General features: G+C 52.2%; 3 protein-coding genes across 10 annotated transcripts; 1 reads left to right on the plus strand and 2 right to left on the minus strand.

Annotated features, from left to right (window-relative positions):
- Window positions 1–928: 928 nt before the first annotated feature.
- tpgs2 (tubulin polyglutamylase complex subunit 2) lies at window positions 929–10,166 on the minus strand. 4 transcript variants are annotated; one of them, XM_056410944.1, is made up of 7 exons: window positions 9,653–10,142; window positions 5,308–5,387; window positions 5,145–5,232; window positions 2,306–2,440; window positions 2,119–2,226; window positions 1,875–2,038; window positions 929–1,630 (listed from the first exon to the last, which is right to left on the minus strand). In XM_056410944.1, exons 1-7 carry the CDS (start codon window positions 9,726–9,728, stop codon window positions 1,418–1,420), a joined length of 864 nt encoding a protein of 287 aa, XP_056266919.1. In that variant the 5' UTR covers window positions 9,729–10,142; the 3' UTR covers window positions 929–1,417. The 4 variants fall into 4 exon arrangements, with proteins under 4 accessions (XP_056266919.1, XP_056266920.1, XP_056266921.1 ...); XM_056410945.1 differs by lacking the exon at window positions 2,119–2,226 and having other exon boundaries at window positions 9,653–10,150; XM_056410947.1 differs by lacking the exon at window positions 929–1,630 and having other exon boundaries at window positions 1,893–2,038; window positions 2,105–2,226; window positions 9,653–10,166.
- Window positions 10,167–12,700: 2,534 nt separating this feature from the next.
- Window positions 12,701–18,318, plus strand: kiaa1328 (KIAA1328 ortholog). 5 transcript variants are annotated; one of them, XR_008831148.1, is made up of 12 exons: window positions 12,701–12,913; window positions 13,360–13,395; window positions 13,476–13,765; window positions 13,844–13,965; window positions 14,093–14,208; window positions 16,420–16,550; window positions 16,828–17,033; window positions 17,134–17,376; window positions 17,450–17,521; window positions 17,600–17,643; window positions 17,719–17,906; window positions 18,009–18,098. XR_008831148.1 is itself a non-coding variant. In XM_056410940.1 (12 exons), exons 1-12 carry the CDS (start codon window positions 12,862–12,864, stop codon window positions 18,190–18,192), a joined length of 1,572 nt encoding a protein of 523 aa, XP_056266915.1. In that variant the 5' UTR covers window positions 12,701–12,861; the 3' UTR covers window positions 18,193–18,318. The 5 variants fall into 5 exon arrangements, 4 of the variants coding, with proteins under 4 accessions (XP_056266915.1, XP_056266916.1, XP_056266917.1 ...); XM_056410940.1 differs by having other exon boundaries at window positions 17,719–17,794; window positions 18,009–18,318; XM_056410941.1 differs by having other exon boundaries at window positions 17,722–17,794; window positions 18,009–18,318.
- A 78-nt stretch (window positions 18,319–18,396) lies between these two features.
- myorg (myogenesis regulating glycosidase (putative)) lies at window positions 18,397–20,775 on the minus strand. Its single transcript, XM_056410939.1, is given in 3 exon segments — window positions 18,397–20,308; window positions 20,311–20,348; window positions 20,497–20,775. Coding segments are annotated over 3 exon segments (2,052 nt in total). The 5' UTR covers window positions 20,760–20,775; the 3' UTR covers window positions 18,397–18,557.
- Window positions 20,776–25,367: the final 4,592 nt, after the last annotated feature.

The following is a 25,367-nucleotide window of genomic DNA, read 5'->3' on the forward strand; positions in this document are numbered from 1 at the left end:
AATGTAATCTAAACTAGTGTAATGTAATCTAGTGTAATATAATCTAGTGTAATGTAATCTAGTGTAATATAATGTAGTGTAATGTAATCTAGTGTAATGTAATCTAGTGTACTATAATCTAGTGTAATATAATGTAGTGTAATGTAATCTAGTGTAATGTAATTTAAACTAGTGTAATGTAATCTAGTGTAATGTAATCTAGTGCAATCTAGTGGAATATAATGTAATCTAGTATAATCTAGTGTAATATAATGTAATCGAGTGTAATGTAATCTAGTGTAATGTAATCTAGTGTAATGTAATCTAGTATAATCTAGTGTAATGTAATCTAGTGCAATCTAGTGGAATATAATGTAATCTAGTGTAATGTAATCTAGTGCAATCTAGTGGAATGTAATCTAGTGTAATATAATGTAGTGTAATGTAATCAAGTGTAATGTAATGTAATCTCAACTAGTGTAATGTAATCTAGTGTAATGTAATCTTGTGTAATGTAATCTAGTGCAAGCTAGTGGAATGTAATCTAGTGGAATGTAATCTAGTATAATCTAATCTAGTGTAATGTAATGTAATCTAGTGTAATCTAGTGTAATGTAATCTAGTGCAATCTAGTGGAATGTAATGTAATCTAGTGTAGTGTAATGTAATATAGTGTAATGTAATCTAGTATAATATAGTGGAATGTAATGTCATCTAGTGTAGTGTAATGTAATCTAGTGGAATGTAATCTAGTGTAATGTAATCTAGTGTAGTGGAATGTAATCTAGTGTAATGTAATCTAGTGGAATGTAATCTAGTGTAATGTAACCTAACAGTAGCAGAAGCCGCTGAAGAGGAGGTCCAGGCGTGAGGAGCTGAAGATCAGAGTATTGATCGATCAGAGCCGATCAATACGGGTAAAGTCCAGCTGAGGGCTCAGAGTCTCATGAACAGTGTATTTAACTTTATTGATCCCACGAGGGGAAACATTCACACAAGAGATTTCAAATAATACACAACAAATACAACAAGAACTCAAAGTCAATCAAGATTAAAGTTGATCCATAAAACATTCACACAGCTGACGACAGGGTGACGTCATTGGTCAAAGCGCTGCGTGTGCTGCAGGACCACGTGACATACCGGAGGCCTGTTACTCATGTCAACCACTAGGTGGCACTAGTGGACACTGGGACCAGGCTCTGGGTGCAGCTGGCTGTAAAGACTCAGCTCCAACAGAGAGACAAGGAGACACAGATACACGGAGGCAAGGAGACAAGGACACAAGGAGACACAGAGTCAAGGAGACACAGATACACAGAGTCAAGGAGACAGAGACACTGAGTCAAGGAGACAAGGACACAAGGAGACACAGATACAGAGTCAAGGAGACACAGATACACGGAGTCAAGGAGGCAAGGAGACACAGACACGGTCCTCAGCGTCTTCCCCCGCTGAGCCGGCCGGCGCCGCCGTGGCTCCTCGCCGCGCTGCCCGAGCCGTTCGGCGCCGCCTGCTTCTTCTTGGGGACGGGGGTCTTGGCTCCGCCCCTGAAGGCCCTGGCCGGGTCCAGCTTGTTGAGGTGGGGGTCCGGGTCCGAGCAGCCGGGCTCAGCGCTGAAGGTCAGAGGCTGGTACAGGGAGGCCCACTGCTGCAGGGGACACGAGGAGGAAGACGAGTGAAGACGAGCGAAGACGCAGAGCTAGACCCGGCCCACAGGAAGCAGGTGGACACAAGGTCAACGGTCACGTTTCAAAGGTCAAAGGTGCTTCTGTGAGTGCCTTGACCCGTTGAGTGTTGTGTTGAGGGAACACTGGTAAACCATCGTCTCTGTGACGAGTCGCACAGACACAAGTGGAGGCCTGGGGGACCCTGAACGCAACACGGGGTCTCACCTTGGCCCGGGGGCTGGGCCCGTAGGGCGTGAAGGCCTGCTGCCACTCGGGGAGGCCCAGGTGAGTGACCATCAGCCGGTAGTAGGAGGTGAAGCTGGAGGTCAGCAGGTGCCAACACAGAGCGCGGTCCAGGTACCAGATGTCACTCTGCTGGGCGACCACACCTGGAACAGAGCGGCGGCGTCAGGACACGCCCCCACGACCTCCTGAGCCCTTCACCTGAGGAGCACCTGCTGAGCAGCACCTGCTGAGCAGCGCCGGTACACCAGGCACACCTTCCCGTTCCCGCCGCACGAGTCCAACTCGAAGATGCGGCTCCGGGCATCAAAATGTGGCGCGGCGCCCCCGGTGGCTGAGGAGAGGATGACACGTTCTGCCTTCTGACCACCAACAGACAGGAAGTAGCTGTGAGGCTCAGACTGGACAGTTACCACTTCCTGTGTCCTCCCAGTCCAGGTCCGCCAGCGCCGGAGCGCCGGGGAGAGAGAAGAGGGACGCCGGCCGGAGGAGAGGACGCAGCCGAGAGACACTGGGGACCACCATGCTGCCCAGAGGGACACACTCCTCTACACACACACACACACACACATTAGAGAGACACTGGGGACCACCATGCTGCCCAGAGGGACACACTCCTCTACACACACACACACACACACATTAGAGAGACACTGGGGACCACCATGCTGCCCAGAGGGACACACTCCTCTACACACACACACACACACATTAGAGAGACACTGGGGACCACCATGCTGCCCAGAGGACACCTCCTCACACACACACACACATTAGAGAGACACTGGGGACCACCATGCTGCCCAGAGGGACACACTCCTCTACACACACACACACACACATTAGAGAGACACTGGGGACCACCATGCTGCCCAGAGGGACACACTCCTCTACACACACACACACACACATTAGAGAGACACTGGGGACCACCATGCTGCCCAGAGGACACACCTCCCACACACACACACACACACATTAGAGAGACACTGGGGACCACCATGCTGCCCAGAGGGACACACACACACACACACACACACACACACACACACACACACACACACACACACACACACACACACACAAACACACACACACACACACACACACACACACACACACACACACACACACACACACACACACACACACACACACACACACACACACACACACACACACACACACCTCTACACCAGTGGCGGTTCGTCCATAGGGGGCGCTAGGGCGCCGCCCCTCTTAAAATTTTGAGATGAAAAAAAAAAAATATATATATATCCTGTCAAAAAACATGATATGCCAAATCATTTAAATAGTAAATATACCGTGTTGACGCGCTAAATGTTTGTGGGAGACCGTCAGCCTGTCAACAACCACTTAAGTTAATGTGAAAAAATATAATATATCGCCATTATCACGGAGAGAAGCCCCTCCCCTTTTTCGAGGCGATCTAACGTGTGTGTATTGCATCGAGAAAACATTTCAGTCGTTTCGGCAAGCACGGCTTCTCATTGGAGGATGAAACGTGAATCTTGGGGCGCACAAATGTGCACACGCGATTGGATTATTGGGCAGATCAGAGACCCGTATGTTCCCTCAGCCCATAGAGCAGTGTTGCCAGGTCCGCGGTTTTCCTGCGGAATCGGGCGACTTTTGAAGTGTTGCGCGGGTTGAATTTTTTGTCCTTGGTTCGGGTAGACCTATTTTGCATGCAAATTACATGAATATCTTTAAATAAAAATCCATATTTTAAATGAAATAATTTATTCATCCCCAAATCCTTCCAAACTGACTCCAGATCAGCACGTACACACATTTTATTTATGATAATATACTGTATCTAATTACACAAGGCCATTTTAGGACCTAGGTGAAATAACTTGAGGGAAAACTGCTTTTAATGCTGGCAAACTAAACATATGTTGTTACTTTGTAGATATTACAATACATTTGGCAATGATAGCAATGCTGTTGGACTTTAAAAGCAGTGTATATGGTTTGGCACGGGCATATTTTGAGTTCTGATATTGGGCTGGTTGGGCTGGTTGTGTCACACAGACCTGGCAACCCTGCTGCCCAGAGCTCCACGGAGGTACGCGAGCAACATAGCTAGCAGAAGCTTTATGTTAGTATGGCGTCGGCGACTGAAAACTCTGGTATCTCTACGCGAAACACCTTTCAATCGACGGTCAGATATTGACAAGAGGCTGAAAGAGTTGGGACCCGAAAATCCGGAATTAAAAATTCTGCAGCAAAGCGCTGACCGCGGGAGGACGTACACCCGGAGGTTCTCCTCAAGCCTATATGCTAACCGGAGCTGGTTAGCTGAATGCTTCACGAGTAATTCATTTTTTTGTTTCCCCTGTCTGTTTTCCAAAGTCCTGGGACGGAAACTCTCTGGACTACAACGGGGTGAGGGATCTACAGAGCTGCAGACAAGTGTAAAGCATGAATCTTGCCGCAGTTATCTAGCTAAGAGCATGGAGCTAACTCGCTAACAGCATGAAGCTAACCCTGTTTACAGTCAGCAGAAGGAGACCGAACTGGCATCGAAACACAACGAAGAAGTTCTGAAAAACAGACACATTCCCTCCAGAATAATGTAACAGGCTGGTTACAGACATGATGACTTTAACCAGAGAGTTATGGAGAAGTTTGACCACTTTAAAGAGAGGAGCTACTTGTCTTTACAGTGGTGGCTCTACTCTGTCCCCCAATGTAACATGTGATCTCTCTGACTCTATTCTGCTCTGAACCTCTTTCATGTGAGGGTGAAACTCTTTTATTTTGCAAACCTCTGAAACCCAACCCAATGTTCCTTAAAGCTGCTCTGAACCTCTCATGCCCAAAGTTACAGTGTGTTGATAGTTGTTATTGGACGTGTTGAGCACGCTGTGTTCTTTTTTACAATATTCTACTCAAAACCTCTCTTCTTCTCATTGTTGAGTGATATTTAAACTGCGCCCCCCCCAAAAAAAATTCACCAGCCGCCACTGCTCTACACACACAGAGACACACACACAGAGAGAGAGACACACACACACACAGAGAGAGACACACACACACACACACACATTAGAGAGACACTGGGGACCACCATGCTGCCCAGAGGGACACACTCCTCTACACACACACATTAGAGAGACACACACACACACACACACACAGAGAGACACACACAGAGAGAGACACACACACACCTGTATCATGTGATCTTAACAGTAGCCTTTCATTTAAGCTAACTATTATCACCGTCTAGCTTCACGCTCCAGGTGAGCGTGAGTCCATCAGTGGTCAGGTAGAAGTCTCGCAGGTCCTCCGGCAGGATGCAGGTGTTCCTCTAGAGGGCGACATGAGGCGGGTCACTGCACGATGACGTCACGCGGACCACCGGGCTCAGGTGTCCATCGCTCACCTGCTCCCACGACAGCAGACTCCTCTTCTCCGCCGGCTCCCGCTCCACGAGCCGCACGTCACCCACACCGGGCATGTTCTCTGGGGACACAACGGGGACACAATGAGGACACAACGGGGACACAACGGGGACACAACGAGGACACAACGGGGACACAACGAGGACACAACGGGGACACAACGAGGACACAACGAGGACACAACGGGGACACAACGAGGACACAACGGGGACACAACGGGGACACAACGAGGACACAACGAGGACACAACGAGGACACAACGGGGACACAACGAGGACACAACGGGGACACAACGAGGACACAACGGGGACACAACGGGGACACAACGAGGACACAACGGGGACACAACGGGGACAACGAGGACACAACGAGGACACAACGGGGACACAACGAGGACACAACGGGGACACAACGAGGACACAACGGGGACACAACGAGGACACAACGGGGACACAACGAGGACACAACGGGGACACAACGGGGACACAACGAGGACAACGAGGACACAACGGGGACACAACGGGGACACAACGAGGACACAACGGGGACACAACGAGGACACAATGGAGACACAACGGGGACACAACGAGGACACAATGGAGACACAACGAGGACACAACGGAGACACAACGGGGACACAACGGGGACACAATGGGGACACAATGGGGACACGAGGACACAACGGGGACACAACGGGGACACAACGAGGATACAAGTGCGCGATTAAAAGCGTGTGTATTAACTGGTTTTGGATTAACTGGTTTTGCACGCGTGCATGAGGCAGATGTGCCGAGGTGGCCTCGAGTTGCCTCTCAGGACCCGTCTGACTAACTAGGAAATGCACATTTCCATCGCTTAGCCTCTCTGTCACGTTCTTTTGATGTAACGCTAATGTTTTAAAGACTAAATACGGAGGACTTTGCTGTAAAATGTGATACCTGTTCGGGAGGCTGTAGTTGAGACGCCGAGGACACGGAGCGAGGACAAAGTAGGTGACTCTGCTGGTGCCTGTTCAATATACGACTAACTTCAATAAATACTTGACAAAATGCTCTTGTTGTCAGTCTGATATTTATGTTATACGTCGTTATCTGACGTCCAGTCGATGTGAGACCAGTTTACTCTTCATACAGTGTGTAATGAAGCATGTAGCCCGTTGTTTACACCCAGCTCGCCCACCGCTGTCAGCTGGGAAACTGTGATCGACTCAGATTAAGTTGTGATACCACAACAAGACTTTGTGCTGTCTTCACATCTCTTATGTTTTATATTCGAGACTACGGATCAACATACATCCTCGTAACTATACTCTACCCTGTGCAGCACTCACTGTCCAGATTAAACATGACTGTTACCTGTTGTTTTGTTACGATAAGGACACACATAACTACACACAGGAGTGAGCGTGTCTTTTGACACATGACGGGGGAGCAGCTCCAGCCTTCATTTAGGATTTCGACGGCATTAACGAAACGTTGTCCACCTTCATGACTAACATATCACTTGTTCACTGGTGATAAAAAAATATCTAAACCGACAATACAAAAATAATATAAACACGGATTTCTCAAAGAATCGAACAGCCGAATTGTGCACCTGCTGTTCTGTTCGTTGCTTGTGAACTACCATTGAGCGATAGGGTATTTCACCCGATAACCCGATTTACATTACAATTGATTGATTGATTGATTGATATATTTATTTGTCGTTTGCCAGAGTACAGGTACAAAAGCATCGAAATTACAAGAAAGGGTGGATGAAAGATTACAGCATAACATGAGGGAAGAAGGCGAGAAAAAACACCAACCCCCCGACTATGCCCCGAGAGGGGTACAGTGTGGGAGCAGGAAAAAAACACCTTAGCACATAAGCACATACATTTTAGACATGACTTGCAACGAGTAGGAAGGGGAGGGGAGGTAATCCAACAACTGGGTGATCTAAGCCCATCCATTGGGGGCAGAAGGTAACCAGCACCGACAAGCAGCCAGCCGGTCCGGCGCCATCACAGCAGCGCCAGCCACAGCCCCGTCCGGTCACACTGGGGGTAAAAAGCAGGCGAAGGCGTGGGATGGGGGGAGGGGGGTAGTGAATGCAATCAGTATTATTGAAAGTTCGTGTGTGCGTGTTCTGGTATGTCGTCCTCCCCCAGGCCACAACAGACAGAGTTCTCAGTCCGCAAGATGGTCGTTGCCATGGAGATAGCCTTGAAAGGTCCTGGGAGAAAACAACCACAGGTGTCTGTGGATAGGGGGAAGGGAATGAGAGAGGTTCTCACTTCAGCGATCTTCAGGGGAGTTGTTGTTCCAGTAACGGCCTTGGCCAAGGCCCGTTCTGGTTGAGGGAGCCGAAAGCAGATAAGATTGGGATTGTTTGGTCTTCCAGCAGCTACATCCAATTTGCGCACCTACTATTCCACCACTTTCCTCCCATTTTTCAAATCGATCCAATTTCGTCGGGCAGCCTTAGGGGGCTTTTAACGGCTGTCACCGTTTCCTTAATTTTCCGATAAACCAGGGCAACGCCAAATCCAAACAGCAGAAATCCTGTAATCATAGTTCCGAATAGGTAGATGTCATCTACGTCCTCCACGGAAAGGCTGCTAGGCACACGACACGTCCATCGTGTAACCAGCTGCAACGTCCCGGCAGGACGGGCAGGTTCCCCCGAACCCAAGCTTCTCGTCGAGAAGACGGTGTCAATTGCGTTGAGAGACCAGTTGATCAGATGATCAGTTGATCGGTCCATGGTTTTTAGTTCGAAGAGCGATGAGGAGAGAGTCTCTCAAGTATAAAACAAGACAAGACATGACGAGAGAAGCCAAGCAGGGAAGGGAAGGTCATGGGGAGGAGAGGGAGAGAAAATGCGACCGCCTTCGAAGAGAGCCAATACAATAACAAAAACTGACTTTGAGCAAATTAAGTAAGTAATATAGTAACTTTGGAAGACATTAATATTTATATAATATATTCTAACACCGACTGCCTTTTCTTCTAACATCATAGACCCATCTAACTCAAATACGTGATTGCATAGGCAACAGCCGCTTTGTGCATTAAAGTTGATGCGACAATAGGAAACGCAGTTACTGATTATCACTATGAGTGATTTATCTATTCATCTAAAACTTAAACTGACTGTAATCAACCCATATTCCTCTATAGCTCAATGGTAGTTGGGATGCAAGTTAGGAGGCCCTGTGGTCGCAGATGATCGCAGGTTCGATTCTTGGCGTTAATCTTAATCCATTTTTAAAATTTTTGTATCGCCAGTGAACAAGTGATATGTTCGTCATGAAGGTGGAAAACGTTTCGTTAATGCCGTCGAAATCCTAAATGAAGGCTGGAGCTGCTCCCCCGTCATGTGTCAAAAGACACGCTCACTCCTGTGTGTAGTTATGTGTGTCCTTATCGTAACAAAACAACAGGTAACAGTCATGTTTAATCTGGACAGTGAGTGCTGCACAGGGTAGAGTATAGTTACGAGGATATATGTTGATCCGTAGTCTCGAATATAAAACATAAGAGATGTGAAGACAGCACAAAGTCTTGTTGTGGTATCACAACTTAATCTGAGTCGATCACAGTTTCCCAGCTGACAGCGGTGGGCGAGCTGGGTGTAAACAACAGGCTACATGCTTCATTACACACTGTATGAAGAGTAAACTGGTCTCACATCGACTTGACGTCAGATAACGACGTATAACATAAATATCAGACTGACAACAAGAGCATTTTGTCAAGTATTTATTGAAGTTAGTCGTATATTGAACAGGCACCAGCAGAGTCACCTACTTTGTCCTCGCTCCGTGTCCTCGGCGTCTCAACTACAGCCTCCCGAACAGGTATCACATTTTACAGCAAAGTCCTCCGTATTTAGTCTTTAAAACATTAGCGTTACATCAAAAGAACGTGACAGAGAGGCTAAGCGATGGAAATGTGCATTTCCTAGTTAGTCAGACGGGTCCTGAGAGGCAACTCGAGGCCACTCCTACGGCACATCTGCCTCATGCACGCGTACCAAAACCAGTTCATTCAAAAACCAGTTAATACCGCACACCGGTGTTACTGTTTAAGAAGCGACCGTGTTAACTGGCGACTTAGAACCGACGCGCCCGGTGTTGCCATGGTTACGAACCGCTGTGAGAACCTAGCTGCCCTCGTGAATGCCTCAATGTTTAATGAGTAAATGATGACGTTACGACAGGGTTGACGCTTCATTACAATATTCCGAGCGGCGTGCGCGAGGACAGCTGTAGTTAACCGCTTCACCTGCTACACCGTAACACCGGCTAACCACGCGCGAGCAAAGGAGCGGGATACACACCGAGGATGCGCGTGACGCCCAGCGTCAGTCTCTCGGCGACACCTTTGAAGGTGAAACTCTCTCTGGCCTCCTCCATCCGGGCGGCGGGTCTCTGCGGGTCTCTGCGGGTCTCTGCCGGCCTCCTGCACCAGCCGCACGGCTTCCTCTACGCCCACTATGCACGAGCCATAAGAGCGCGTCAGACTTCAGAATAAGAGCGAGCTTCCGGTGAAGGTGATAGTCATACGTCTGTAAATACAGACACGTTTGTGAGTTTAATTAAATGAATGAGTGAACACGTTTTTTTAATGGTAAATAATTAACACATTTAAACTGTATGTCGAGGATGATGGTGTCTGCTTTTAAGAAATACGTTTCTAACTATGGACCATTTCTTTTAAAAAACTTATCTGAGAGACACAATACTTTTTCGTTTTTAAATTCAACATCACAATATCCTGATATTAGAAGAGGTATCTTCCGATGTGGCATATCGATATTAGGTATAAGTATTTACACAATAGACAATACATATATTTCTTAAAATACAGTTTGCATATGGTAATTATAAAAATAAGTACATTTTGTATTTATTCATTAAGTTAAATATATTAAACTCTGTATTTACAGACGTATTGACTGACTATCACCTATTGTCCCTGTGTCCCTGTGCCCAAGAATGCTTCTCCAGCATGTATGAATGACTACCGACCGGTGGCCCTCACCTCGGTGGTCATGAAATGCTTTGAGAGGCTGATAAAGGACTACATCTGCGCCTTCCTCCCTTCCTCCATGGACCCGCTGCAGTTTGCTTATCGCCCAAACAGATCCACGGATGATGCTGTCTCCCAGGTACTGCACACCACACTCTCTCATCTGGACAGCCAGAGGGGGGGCTATGTGAGACTGCTGTTCATTGATTATAGTTCAGCTTTCAACACCATAGTCCCCTCCAGACTGGCCGGCAAGCTGATTGAGCTGGGACTGAACACCCCTGTGTGCTTGGATCCTGGACTTCCTGACCGCCAGGCCACAGGTGGTCAGGGTGGGCAGACACACCTCAAACCCCTCACCCTGAACACAGGATCCCCAGGGTTGCGTCCTCAGCCCCTACTGTACTCCTGTACACACATGACTGTGTGGCCAGTTTCAGCTCAACACCATCATCAAGTTTGCGGATGACACAGTGGTGGTGGGCCTGATCTCCGACAACGGCGAGAAGGCCTACCTGGAGGAAGTTGCTGATCTGTCACTCTGGTGCCAGGACAACAGCCTCATCATGAATGTCACCAAAACTAAGGAGCTGATTGTGGACTTTAGGAGGGTACAACAACAGAGGACGTACTCACCACTGGGGATTAACGGGACTACTGTGGAGAGGGTGAGCGGGTATAAATACCTGGGAGTCCACATCACCGAGGATCTGACATGGTCAACGAACACAGACACTCTGGTGAGAAAGGCAAGGCAGCGCCTCTACCACCTCAGGCAGCTGAGGAAATTTAAAGTTTCCCAGAGGATCCTTCAGTCCTTCTACTCTGGAGCTGTAGAGAGCGTCCTGACAGGAAGCATCACAGCCTGGTTTGGCAACTGCTCCGCTCAGGACAGGAAGGCTCTGCAGAGAGTAGTGCGTTCGACTGAACGCACTATTGGAACTACACTCCCCACCCTGCAGGACTTGTACACCAGGAGGTGCAGAACCAGAGCCGGCAGGATCATGAAGGATCCTCACCACCCCAACAACAGACTGTTTCAGCTGCTGCGGTCAGGCAGGCGCCTCCGTAGTCACGCTGCAAGAACAGAGAGACTGAGACGGAGTTTCTTTCCTCAGGCCATCAGGACTGTGAACTCCGACCTCACCAGGACCCCCACATAGACCCACACAACTGCCCCTCTTAGGCACACACACACACACACACACACACACACACACACACACACACACACACACACACACACACACACACACTTACTGTAAATATTGTGTTGTTTTTTATTGTAAATAGTGTGTACTTGTTGCCCTTGCACATTCCTGCTGAGCATTGCCACTTTCATTTCACTGCACACCCTGTGTGTGTATGTGACAAATAAAACATCTTGAATCTCTCTTGAATCTTGAAACCGGAACTTTGCTCTTATTTTGAAGTCAGTTCTTACACGCTTTTACCGCAATGCCTCGTATATACGCTCTTAACGTAAGGCCTTGTGTATACGCTCTTACCGTAATGCCTAGTATATACGCTCTTAACGTAAGGCCTTGTGTATACGCTCTTACCGTAATGCCTAGTATATACGCTCTTAACGTAAGGCCTTGTGTATTCGCTCTTACCGTAATGCCTAGTATATACGCTCTTAACGTAAGGCCTTGTGTATACGCTCTTACCGTAATGCCTAGTATATACGCTCTTAACGTAAGGCCTTGTGTATTCGCTCTTACCGTAATGCCTAGTATATACGCTCTTAACGTAAGGCCTTGTGTATTCGCTCTCACCGTAATGCCTAGTATATACGCTCTTAACGTAAGGCCTTGTGTATACGCTCTTACCGTAATGCCTAGTATATACGCTCTTAACGTAAGGCCTTGTGTATACGCTCTTACCGTAATGCCTAGTATCTACGCTCTTAACGTAAGGTCTTGTGGATACGCTCTTACCGTAATGCCTAGTATATACGCTCTTAACGTAAGGCCTTGTGTATACGCTCTTACCGTAATGCCTAGTATCTACGCTCTTAACGTAAGGTCTTGTGTATACGCTCTTACCGTAATGCCTAGTATATACGCTCTTAACGTAAGGCCTTGTGTATACGCTCTTACCGTAATGCCTAGTATCTACGCTCTTAACGTAAGGTCTTGTGTATACGCTCTTACCGTAATGCCTAGTATATACGCTCTTAACGTAAGGCCTTGTGTATACGCTCTTACCGTAATGCCTAGTATCTACGCTCTTAACGTAAGGTCTTGTGTATACGCTCTTACCGTAATGCCTAGTATATACGCTCTTAACGTAAGGCCTTGTGTATACGCTTTTACCGCAGTCACTTACGGTATGTCGAAAGAAGGCAGCTGGTAACAGACACAGGAAACGACCGACGCGGCTGACACATATTTAAGCCAATAGAAACGCCTTCCTACAAACTAGCCAATTGGCTTCTCCGTTGCGAGAGAGAGGCGGGACTAATGGCTCCTTAGCAACGCTTGGCTCCTCGCGAGCGGTGGCGGTCGTTTCAACATGGCGGCGGCGGCTCAAAGCGGAGATCCGAGGATCTGCTGGCTGGATGGCGGTAGGAGGATTTACACTCAACTCCTCGAGCTTACATGGACATCCCTGCTTATCTTGAATAAAGTTGTAACAAGTTTTTGAACGAGTCTCACATAAGGTAACTTCTGTTTTAATGCGGGAAAGTTTGTATTCCTGAAGAAGTGAGACAGCTAGCGGTAAATTGGTTACGGCTAGTTAATTTAATTAACTCATGTCATACTTTATCTCCAGACACTGTGAAAACAGTAATAATCTTAACCAATAAGCTCTGTTGGATTGACTTCTGAGCTCTTGTTTGGTTTGTTCCTTAGAAAGCAGTTAGCTCGTTATGGGATGGTTTCATTAAGGATGTGACGGTTAGCTTTAGCGTCATGGAGCAGACATCGTGTCAGCTGACCTGTGATCTCTTTGATCGTGTCAGCTGACCTGTGATCGTGTCAGCTGACCTGTGTTCTCTTCTTCACTCAGTGTCGGATGACGAGCAGCCGCTGGTGTTCGTTCCTGGTGAGGCTCTCACTCATTGGACGGTTCCCAGAGAGAGAAGTGTCTGTCGCTCATGTCCACATGTCCTCCTCCCGTCTCAGGCCTGGGGGGAGAGGGGCCGACCCGGGGCCCTTTGGGGTCGAGACCCGGCAGCACAGGAGGAACCACGATGCGAGCCAGGCCAAGTTCTGACCGCGACAACCGGGCCACGCTACAGAAACGGGGCCGCCTAGGAGGCGAGCCGCCTGGGACGCACACCCAGGAACCAGTGAAGGAACCAGTGAAGGAACCAGTGAAGGAACCAGTGAAGGAACCAGTGAGGGTCCGCTCCAGTGGGCCTGCAGTCCCAGAGCCCGCTCCAGGCCGGGGACCTGTGCTCCCCTCTGCACAGGTCCACCACCCGTCTGACGTGTTCTCTCCTTCCCTGTTGACGGAGCGGTTCTAGACGTGGCCACAATGTGTTTGTCAGTTGGTGGTTCTGTCTCTGCAGGTCGTCTCCGAGGCCAGCGGCGCTCAGAGCCAGGTCTGTTTGAAGGACCTCCGTCCTGAAGACAAGCGCCGCATCGCTCGCCTCGTTGAGGAGCTGGCCAGGTAGCAGCAGCATCTTGTCTGCCGATGACATTCACATGTTTTCATGGCGTGTTCATCTCAATACGTCTGCAGCTGCTCTTCATCCCTCTGAACGCGTGATGAAGAGCAGCTGCACCTCTCTCTCCAGAGTGAGCGAGGAGAAGGAGGAGTCGCTGCAGCGCCTGAAAGATGAACAGGGAAACTTTGAGTGCAAGATCCAGAAGTTGGAGCAACAGAAGCTGGTGATCGGGCGGGAGAGGGAGAGTATCCTTCAAGATGACAGCAAGGAGGATTTGTTGTATTTGCCATATTGTTTTTGAATGAAATGGCTTTTAATGGCCGCACTGGGTGAGCGGTACATGAACGCATTCCATTGTCCTCGCAACCGCCAGAGAACCACAGTGAGCTGCTGGTGCTCAGAGGGAAACGGATGTTCTTCAAGAACTCCAGGGTACAATCAGTAAAACTGGTAAATGTGACCAGAATGATTTTTTAATATAGAATGCTAAAAAACACCCAGGTGAGTTCAGGGGTCATCCCCTCTTCAACCTAATGGGCGAACAGTGGACACACGGACACCTGTTGCCAGTGGCACGCAGGTGTTCCATTCACTGCCTGCAGGGGGCAGTGTGGCCGAGGAGCAGCTCCGTTTGAATGACTTGTGTTCTGCTTGTAGCTTATCGGTCGTGAACACGATCTATTTCAAGGTCGAAGCCGAACCGCCGAAATCATCATCATCCAAAGATGAATTGAGACGCGCTTCAACCAGCATGCGACGGCTGACCCTCCCAGAGCGTGAGGTGGGTCACATGGGGCGTGGCCGACCCTCCCAGAGCGTGAGGTGGGTCACATGGGGCGTGGCCGACCCTCCCAGAGCGTGAGGCGGGTCACATGGGGCGTGGCCGACCCTCCCAGAGCGTGAGGCGGGTCACATGGGGCGTGGCCGACCCTCCCAGAGCGTGAGGCGGGTCACATGGGCGTGGTCGACTCTCCCAGAGCGTGAGGCGGGTCACATGGGGTGTGGCCGACCCTGCTAGAGCATGAGGCGGGTCACATGGGGCGTGGCCGACCCTCCCAGAGCGTGAGGCGGGTCACATGGGCGTGGCTGACCTCCCAGAGCGTGAGGCGGGTCACATGGGCGTGGCCGACCTCCCAGAGCGTGAGGCGGGTCACATGGGCGTGGCTGACCTCCCAGAGCGTGAGGCGGGTCACATGGGCGTGGCCGACCCTCCCAGAGCGTGAGGCGGGTCACATGGGCGTGGCCGACCCTCCCAGAGCGTGAGGCGGGTCACATGGGCGTGGCCGACCCTCCCAGAGCGTGAGGCGGGTCACATGGGCGTGGCCGACCCTCCCAGAGCGTGAGGCGGGTCACATGGGCGTGGCCGACCTCCCAGAGCGTGAGGCGGGTCACATGGGCGTGGCCGACCCTCCCAGAGCGTGAGGCGGGTCACATGGGCGTGGCCGACCTCCCAGAGCGTGAGGCGGGTCACATGGGGCGTGGCCGACCCTCCCAGAGCGTGAGGCGGGTCACATGGGGCGTGGCCGACCCTCCCAGAGCGTGAGGCGGGTCACATGGGGCGTGGGACCTCCCAGAGCGTGAGGCGGTCACATGGGCGTGGCCGACCTCCCAGAGCGTGAGGCGGGTCACATGGGCGTGGCCGACCCTCCCAGAGCGTGAGGCGGGTCACATGGGGCGTGGCCGACCCTCCCAGAGCGTGAGGCGGGTCACATGGGGCGTGGCCGACCCTCCCAGAGCGTGAGGCGGGTCACATGGGGCGTGGCCGACCCTCCTAGAGCATGAGGCGGGTCACATGGGGCGTGGCCGACCCTCCCAGAGCGTGAGGCGGGTCACATGGGGCGTGGCCGACCCTCCCAGAGCGTGAGGCGGGTCACATGGGGCGTGGCCGACCCTCCCAGAGCGTGAGGCGGGTCACATGGGGCGTGGCCGACCCTCCCAGAGCGTGAGGCGGGTCACATGGGGCGTGGCCGACCCTCCCAGAGCGTGAGGCGGGGTCACATGGGGCGTGGCCGACCCTCCCAGAGCGTGAGGCGGGTCACATGGGGCGTGGCCGACCCTCCTAGAGCGTGAGGCGGGGTCACATGGGGCGTGGCCGACCCTCCTAGAGCGTGAGGCGGGTCACATGGGTCGTGGCCGACCCTCCTAGAGCGTGAGGCGGGTCACATGGGGCGTGGCCGACCCTCCCAGAGCGTGAGGCGGGTCACATGGGGCGTGGCCGACCCTCCTAGAGCGTGAGGCGGGGTCCTGGAGGTTAATGCTGGAGTTGGTAGCTGAGGTAGTTTTCTGTTTCTGGGCACCCGGTCGAAACTGATCTGAGGTTCTGTTCTGTGGTGTGTACCTGGGTACCTGTGTACCTGTGGCGTGTACCTGTGGTGTGTACCTGTGGTGTGTACCTGTGGTACCTGTGGTGTGTACCTGTGGTGTGTACCTGTGGTTGTTCCTTCACGGTCCTCCAGGCCTGCAGCAGCAGTACCGGGAGTGCCAGGAGCTGCTCGGACTGTACCAACAGTACCTGTCTCAGCAGAAGGCCCAATTGAACCAGTCCATCTCCCAGCTCAGCCAGGGCCCCGCCCATAGCAGGCTACGGGTACGTGTGTGTGTGTGTGTTGAATATGACTCCCTCAAGGTGACACCTCCCTGGCTGCAGTGCGCTCGCCCTCTGCCACATGGACCTCCTCATGCGGGTCTCGTCGTGGTCCTGGCCTCGGCCGGTACCGCGAGGCGCGTTGCAGCTCCGGTCCTCCAGGGGGAGCTGCAACGCGCCAGAGCTCAGGAACATGAGGACAGTGCTCTGGCTCAGGGGCTCAGGGGCCCTCTCTCCATGTCGGCTGAGATGCTCCATCGATGGTCCTTGTGCTCTGCAGGTGGTCTGCAGTGAGGAAGCCCCCAGCGGGGGGCCCGGCTCCCCACTCGGCCTCGCTGCTAAACGGCCCCCAGGAGCGTCACGAGCCCAGAGCCTCCACGGCCCTCTGACCTGTGGTGGGTTCAGGCCCCCTGACCTCACACAGCAGGGGCCCCAGAGGAGGCGGAGCAGGGAGAAAGGCCACCATGACACCGTGGAGAGTGGCAGGTGAGTCGTGCTCCGTGAGGATCGACTGCCGCATTCAGAGGGTGAGGATGTCAAGTTAAGAGTTTGTATTTAAATGTGGCTCCGCCCACCGGCTCCACAGGGGGCGTGGCCACGGCTCCGAGGCCAACGAGGCCCTGACCACGCCTCTGCTGGGTCACGAGGTCTGGGAGGAGAAGAGGCACCAGGTCCTGCTGCAGAAGATGCAGCTGGAGCTGGAGAGGGAGGAGCTTAGGACACGGCTGGCGGAGCAGGAGGCGGAGCTTAGGACACGGCTGGCGGAGCAGGAGGCGGAGCTTAGCAGGCAGAGTCAGGAGCTACATCAGTCACGACTGGACCGCAGCAGGTACACGGGAGGGGGGACCGACCCTCTGGGGCCACACCCTGTGACATCATCACCGTGACATCGTCATTGTTAGGTTTCAACAAGCCGCTCAGTCTGAGCTCAGTGGAGAGCCGGAGAGGACCCCCCACTCTGATGTACCCTCCAGGTAACACACACACCCACACACACACACCCACACACACACACACACACACACACACAGCTCACGGAGGTGTGGTCCCAGTGTGTGTGCAGAGCTTCCTCCTGTCGCTGCTCCTCTGGAGAAAGGTGAGCTTCAGAGGTAACGATGAAGTCGGGTGGAGGAGGCGTGTCTCTTCATGTCCGACCTCTCTGACCTCCCAGCAGCCTCGGACACAAAGGACGCGTCCACGTCTCCGGCCCCCCAGGGGCCCGCTGTCCCAGAGACCCCCGAGGCCAGGTAACACACCTTTACTGGACAGCCTCTGAGGAATGTCCACGGGCCCCGTTGAGCTGGAGCATCAGTCACTCTGAGGACCAGGTCCTGGATCAGTGGTCCTCCTCCCACTGGGGTCTGTGTGCAAAGGGAGCGTCTCGAGGAGACCCTGTGGACCCGCTGGGCTTCTGGTCCCAGCAGGTCCAGTGGACCTCCTCTGAGCTCCTCTTCCCTCCAGGCTGGACTTGTCCCTGGTGGAGCTGCTGGAGGTCTTCAGTCCCGTCTCCAGCGCTCCGGCCCGACGCCGGCTCGGCGCCCCCGGACCGGCGAGCAGAACCCTGCTGACCCGGTCCGGGTCTCAGAGCGCCCGGCAGGACCTGGAGGAGAGCCAGATCCTGGAGGACATCTTCTTCATCTGCTGACCCCACATTTCATCGCCCGGCTTACTTTTTATACCTTTAACTTACAGCCGACGTTCTAATTCAGAATAATTATGGAGTTCTACTTTGTTTTGAGGTTTTAATACAAATAAACATATTTATTCAGAATGGGTTCTAATTCGTGTGACGTTGATACTCTTATGACTGAAATACCTAAATTATCATCATCTCAATATATAAATAATATATATATTATATATATATGAATACATACATACAAGATCATCCTTCGATTTGTTTCAATGCAATACACTGAGATGAGGATTTGAGCATTTCACATTTGACATGTTAAGTAGTTATGATTTCAAAAGTGTCCGTTTGGAGGTTCCCGTGTCTCCGTCAGTCTGCTACACCCAAAGGAAGTAGGCGATCTCATCCAGATCCACCGGATAGTCTGTGAGGTGCAGCGGCTCCTTGATGTCGTACCGCTCCCCCTTGTAGCTCCTCCAGTGGCCGGCCGGCAGGTAGATGTCCCGCTCCTGCTTCCCCGGCTCCAGGACCGGCGCCACCATGAGGTCGTCCCCGATCAGGAACTGCGAGTCGATTTTATAGGCCGTCTCGTCCCCCGTGGCGATCCACCACAGGGGCCGTATAATCGGGTCCCCGGTGTCCAGCACCTCGCCGGCCAGCTCCAGGACCCGAGGCGCCACGATACTCTCGTGGAGGGCCGTGTACTTGCGAGCAATGTCGACCACCTCGTTGTCGTACGCCCACGGCGGAATAGAGAACTGCATGGAGGGCATGAAGGCCGCCAGCTCCAGCCAGCGGATGTAGAGCTCTCGGTCGGGGAGGACGCCGTTCCCGTCCGTGCGGTTCAGATACGCGTTCCCTCCGATCATGTCTGGTAAGATGAACTGGTAGCCCAGAATGCCGATGGTCAGCACGGTGGGGATCAAGGACTTGAGGCCCAGCTCGTAGCCCCAAACCGAGTCCCTGTCGATGGGTCTGAAGAAGCAGGAGATGTTCTGGGACTGGTAGCCGCTGCGCAGCTCCGCTCGGTCGTTGTAGGGGATCGCCATCTCCGTGTAGCGTCTTGTGAAAAAACTCGGGTCCCTGATGGGAGTTCTGGTACTAAACTTCCAGGGCAAGTAGTTGGTCTCCCCCGCGTCAAATTTAAAAGAGGACACTCCGTACCTGGAGCGCAGCGAGCGCAGCTGGGAGGAAAACCAGTCGCGGGCTTCCGGATTGGTGAAGTCCAGAATGGCACCGACGCCGTTCCACCAGCGCACCATGGCCGGCAGCCGGCCCGTGGGCTCCCGGACAAACAGACCCCTCTGCACGCAGGTGTGGAAGTTCTCAGAGTCGTAGTTCACAAACGGGTGAGTCCAGAGCGACACCGAGAATCCGTCGGATTTCAGGGATTGGAACATGGCCGAGGCGTTGGGGAACTTGGTCCGGTCAAACTCAAAGTCTCCGTAGCGGCTGGTGTAGCGGTCGTCGACCTCCAGGTGGCTGCAGTTGAACTTGTATTTGCGAATGTTGGCGGCGTACGTCAAGACTTTCTCCTGGTCGATGTCCGTCTTATGGAGGGCCCAGGTCGACCAGATCGGGTGGCGAAACATGACCTTGGCCGGCACTTTGTTGGGCTTGTTGAAGTACCGGCGGACCATGTACTTGTGGATGGACGTCACATCCAGGCCCACGCACACTCTGTAGCTCAGCTCGGCGCACGGGGCCTCTCCCGGGTTGGGCTTGAAGGGACTGTCGTTGTATCGCGCCTGGAAGGACATGGTCTTCTCCGTGTCATTCCAGCCCAGGTGGAAGGGCACGGAATTATTGATCTTGATGGCCGTAGCGTTGGATGAAAGCCAATAACTTTCCAAGATTCCGCCAAATTCATTGCGGTTGGAGTAGATGTCCCCGGTGACAAAGGGCTTGGCAGCCTGTTGGCCGTGGATAGAAATAGGCCAGTGTTGAATCGCTGACACTGCACCCCCATACCAGTGTGCAAACGTGTACGTCATGGCGTGCTCGACAGGAATGTCAGGAACCAGTTCCTCCCAGCGCACGCGGTAGCACTGCACCGTGTCTTTGGGCCGCACCGTCTCAATGAAGAAGTTCAGCCGGCGGTCCGTGGTGCGTCCGCAGCTCAGGAGCTCCCTTCTTTGGACCAGGAATCCAAATCCAGCGTTCCTGACCTGCCGACATATTACACTTCTCTCTCAAACACACACATTTCACGTGTATTTTGTCACAGTTAAAAAACACTGAAATGACTTATTTACATGTTACATACATTTTCTGATGCATCTGAAATATGCCCAAGTCCACTGAAACAATTCTAACCTGAAGTCCATTCTGAAGACAATTGACCCTCCCTGGTTGCGGATAATGTAGCCGTCTTTATTCAGATCCAGGAGCTGAGTCTTCAGCAGCTCAGCCTTGCGTAGCGAGGCGATGTAGTAACACCACGCAGTCACCGCGGCAACCACCAGCACCAGACCCAGGACCCCGGCCCCCACTAGGGGCCGGGTCTCCTTGCTGCACTTCTGCTTGGGGATCACGTCTGTAATGGTGCCTCCCGCTCCGCCGGGAACCACCTGGTACATGACGGGTCTGCCTGTTGCTGCTCAAGGGTCAGAGAAAGGTTTTCCAGGAAACCTGGACTGTTGCACTCGCCTGTCATGAGAGAAAGAACAACGCTTTGAAAAGTCAGCGTCAAGGTCTTCACGCAGGATTTGCTTTTCTTATCTCAACACGAGATCATAAAAGAACTAAAAGGCAGCTTGTACTATGAGCCTCCATGCAGAGCATTCGCTTAACGCTGATCCCAGTTCGCTTTAGTTCAATTATTTAAAACCCCTGAACTATCAGAGACATTGAGAAATCTAGTCAGTGTAAAGCCTCCATGACGTCTCATACCGTGTATGACACGGTATGAGACGTCATGTAGGACACGGTATGAGACGTCATGGAGGACACGGTATGAGACGTCATGGAGGACACGGTATGAGACGTCATGTATGACACGGTATGAGACGTCATGTATGACACGGTATGAGACGTCATGGAGGACACGGTATGAGACATCATGGAGGACACGGTATGAGACGTCATGGAGGACACGGTATGAGACGTCATGGAGGACACGGTATGAGACGTCATGGAGGACACGGTATGAGACATCATGGAGGACACGGTATGAGACGTCATGTATGACACGGTATGAGACGTCATGTATGACACGGTATGAGACGTCATGGAGGACACGGTATGAGACATCATGGAGGACACGGTATGAGACGTCATGGAGGACACGGTATGAGACGTCATGTAGGACACGGTATGAGACGTCATGGAGGACACGGTATGAGACATCATGGAGGACACGGTATGAGACGTCATGTATGACACGGTATGAGACGTCATGGAGGACACGGTATGAGATGTCATGGAGGACACGGTATGAGACGTCATGTAGGACACGGTATGAGACGTCATGTAGGACACGGTATGAGACGTCATGGAGGACACGGTATGAGACGTCATGGAGGACACGGTATGAGACGTCATGTAGGACACGGTATGAGACGTCATGGAGGACACGGTATGAGACGTCATGTATGACACGGTATGAGACGTCATGGAGGACACGGTATGAGACGTCATGTAGGACACGGTATGAGACGTCATGGAGGACACGGTATGAGACGTCATGTATGACACGGTATGAGACGTCATGGAGGACACGGTATGAGACGTCATGGAGGACACGGTATGAGACGTCATGTAGGACACGGTATGAGACGTCATGGAGGACACGGTATGAGACGTCATGTAGGACACGGTATGAGACGTCATGTAGGACACGGTATGAGACGTCATGGAGGACACGGTATGAGACGTCATGTAGGACACGGTATGAGACGTCATGAGGACACGGTATGAGACGTCATGGAGGACACGGTATGAGACGTCATGGAGGACACGGTATGAGACGTCATGGAGGACACGGTATGAGACGTCATGGAGGACACGGTATGAGACGTCATGGAGGACACGGTATGAGACGTCATGTAGGACACGGTATGAGACGTCATGGAGGACACGGTATGAGACGTCATGGAGGACACGGTATGAGACGTCATGGAGGACACGGTATGAGACGTCATGGAGGACACGGTATGAGACGTCATGAGGACACGGTATGAGACGTCATGGAGGACACGGTATGAGACGTCATGGAGGACACGGTATGAGACGTCATGGAGGACACGGTATGAGACGTCATGGAGGACACGGTATGAGACGTCATGTAGGACACGGTACGAGACGTCATGGAGGACACGGTATGAGACGTCATGAGGACACGGTATGAGACGTCATGTAGGACACGGTATGAGACGTCATGGAGGACACGGTATGAGACGTCATGGAGGACACGGTATGAGACGTCATGGAGGACACGGTATGAGACGTCATGGAGGACACGGTATGAGACGTCATGGAGGACACGGTATGAGACGTCATGGAGGACACGGTATGAGGCGTCATGGAGGACACGGTATGAGACGTCATGGAGGACACGGTATGAGACGTCATGGAGGACACGGTATGAGACGTCATGGAGGACACGGTATGAGACGTCATGGAGGACACGGTATGAGACGTCATGGAGGACACGGTATGAGACGTCATGGAGGACACGGTATGAGACGTCATGGAGGACACGGTATGAGACGTCATGGAGGACACGGTATGAGACGTCATGGAGGACACGGTATGAGACGTCATGGAGGACACGGTATGAGACGTCATGGAGGACACGGTATGAGACGTCATGGAGGACACGGTATGAGACGTCATGGAGGACACGGTATGAGACGTCATGGAGGACACGGTATGAGACGTCATGGAGGACACGGTATGAGACGTCATGGAGGACACGGTATGAGACGTCATGGAGGACACGGTATGAGACGTCATGGAGGACACGGTATGAGACGTCATGGAGGACACGGTATGAGACGTCATGTAGGACACGGTATGAGGCGTCATGGAGGACACGGTATGAGACGTCATGGAGGACACGGTATGAGACGTCATGTAGGACACGGTATGAGACGTCATGGAGGACACGGTATGAGACGTCATGGAGGACACGGTATGAGACGTCATGGAGGACACGGTATGAGACGTCATGGAGGACACGGTATGAGACGTCATGTAGGACACGGTATGAGACGTCATGGAGGACACGGTATGAGACGTCATGGAGGACACGGTATGAGACGTCATGTAGGACACGGTATGAGACGTCATGGAGGACACGGTATGAGACGTCATGGAGGACACGGTATGAGACGTCATGTAGGACACGGTATGAGACGTCATGGAGGACACGGTATGAGACGTCATGGAGGACACGGTATGAGACGTCATGTAGGACACGGTATGAGACGTCATGGAGGACACGGTATGAGACGTCATGGAGGACACGGTATGAGACGTCATGTAGGACACGGTATGAGACGTCATGGAGGACACGGTATGAGACGTCATGTAGGACACGGTATGAGACGTCATGTAGGACACGGTATGAGACGTCATGGAGGACACGGTATGAGACGTCATGTAGGACACGGTATGAGACGTCATGGAGGACACGGTATGAGACGTCATGGAGGACACGGTATGAGACGTCATGGAGGACACGGTATGAGACGTCATGTAGGACACGGTATGAGACGTCATGGAGGACACGGTATGAGACGTCATGGAGGACACGGTATGAGACGTCATGGAGGACACGGTATGAGACGTCATGAGGACACGGTATGAGACGTCATGGAGGACACGGTATGAGACGTCATGGAGGACACGGTATGAGACGTCATGGAGGACACGGTATGAGACGTCATGGAGGACACGGTATGAGACGTCATGGAGGACACGGTATGAGACGTCATGGAGGACACGGTATGAGACGTCATGGAGGACACGGTATGAGACGTCATGGAGGACACGGTATGAGGCGTCATGGAGGACACGGTATGAGACGTCATGGAGGACACGGTATGAGACGTCATGGAGGACACGGTATGAGACGTCATGTAGGACACGGTATGAGACGTCATGGAGGACACGGTATGAGACGTCATGGAGGACACGGTATGAGACGTCATGGAGGACACGGTATGAGACGTCATGGAGGACACGGTATGAGACGTCATGGAGGACACGGTATGAGACGTCATGGAGGACACGGTATGAGGCGTCATGGAGGACACGGTATGAGACGTCATGGAGGACACGGTATGAGGCGTCATGGAGGACACGGTATGAGACGTCATGAGGACACGGTATGAGACGTCATGGAGGACACGGTATGAGACGTCATGGAGGACACGGTATGAGGCGTCATGGAGGACACGGTATGAGGCGTCATGGAGGACACGGTATGAGACGTCATGGAGGACACGGTATGAGACGTCATGGAGGACACGGTATGAGACGTCATGGAGGACACGGTATGAGACGTCATGGAGGACACGGTATGAGACGTCATGGAGGACACGGTATGAGACGTCATGGAGGACACGGTATGAGGCGTCATGTAGGACACGGTATGAGACGTCATGGAGGACACGGTATGAGACGTCATGTAGGACACGGTATGAGACGTCATGGAGGACACGGTATGAGACGTCATGTAGGACACGGTATGAGACGTCATGGAGGACACGGTATGAGACGTCATGGAGGACACGGTATGAGACGTCATGGAGGACACGGTATGAGACGTCATGGAGGACACGGTATGAGACGTCATGGAGGACACGGTATGAGACGTCATGGAGGACACGGTATGAGACGTCATGGAGGACACGGTATGAGACGTCATGTAGGACACGGTATGAGACGTCATGTAGGACACGGTATGAGACGTCATGTAGGACACGGTATGAGACGTCATGGAGGACACGGTATGAGACGTCATGGAGGACACGGTATGAGACGTCATGGAGGACACGGTATGAGACGTCATGGAGGACACGGTATGAGGCGTCATGGAGGACACGGTATGAGACGTCATGGAGGACACGGTATGAGGCGTCATGGAGGACACGGTATGAGACGTCATGGAGGACACGGTATGAGACGTCATGGAGGACACGGTATGAGACGTCATGGAGGACACGGTATGAGACGTCATG

This window comes from Pseudoliparis swirei, unplaced genomic scaffold (genome assembly GCF_029220125.1).
Source record: "Pseudoliparis swirei isolate HS2019 ecotype Mariana Trench unplaced genomic scaffold, NWPU_hadal_v1 hadal_30, whole genome shotgun sequence".
Classification (NCBI taxonomy): Eukaryota; Metazoa; Chordata; class Actinopteri; order Perciformes; family Liparidae; genus Pseudoliparis; species Pseudoliparis swirei.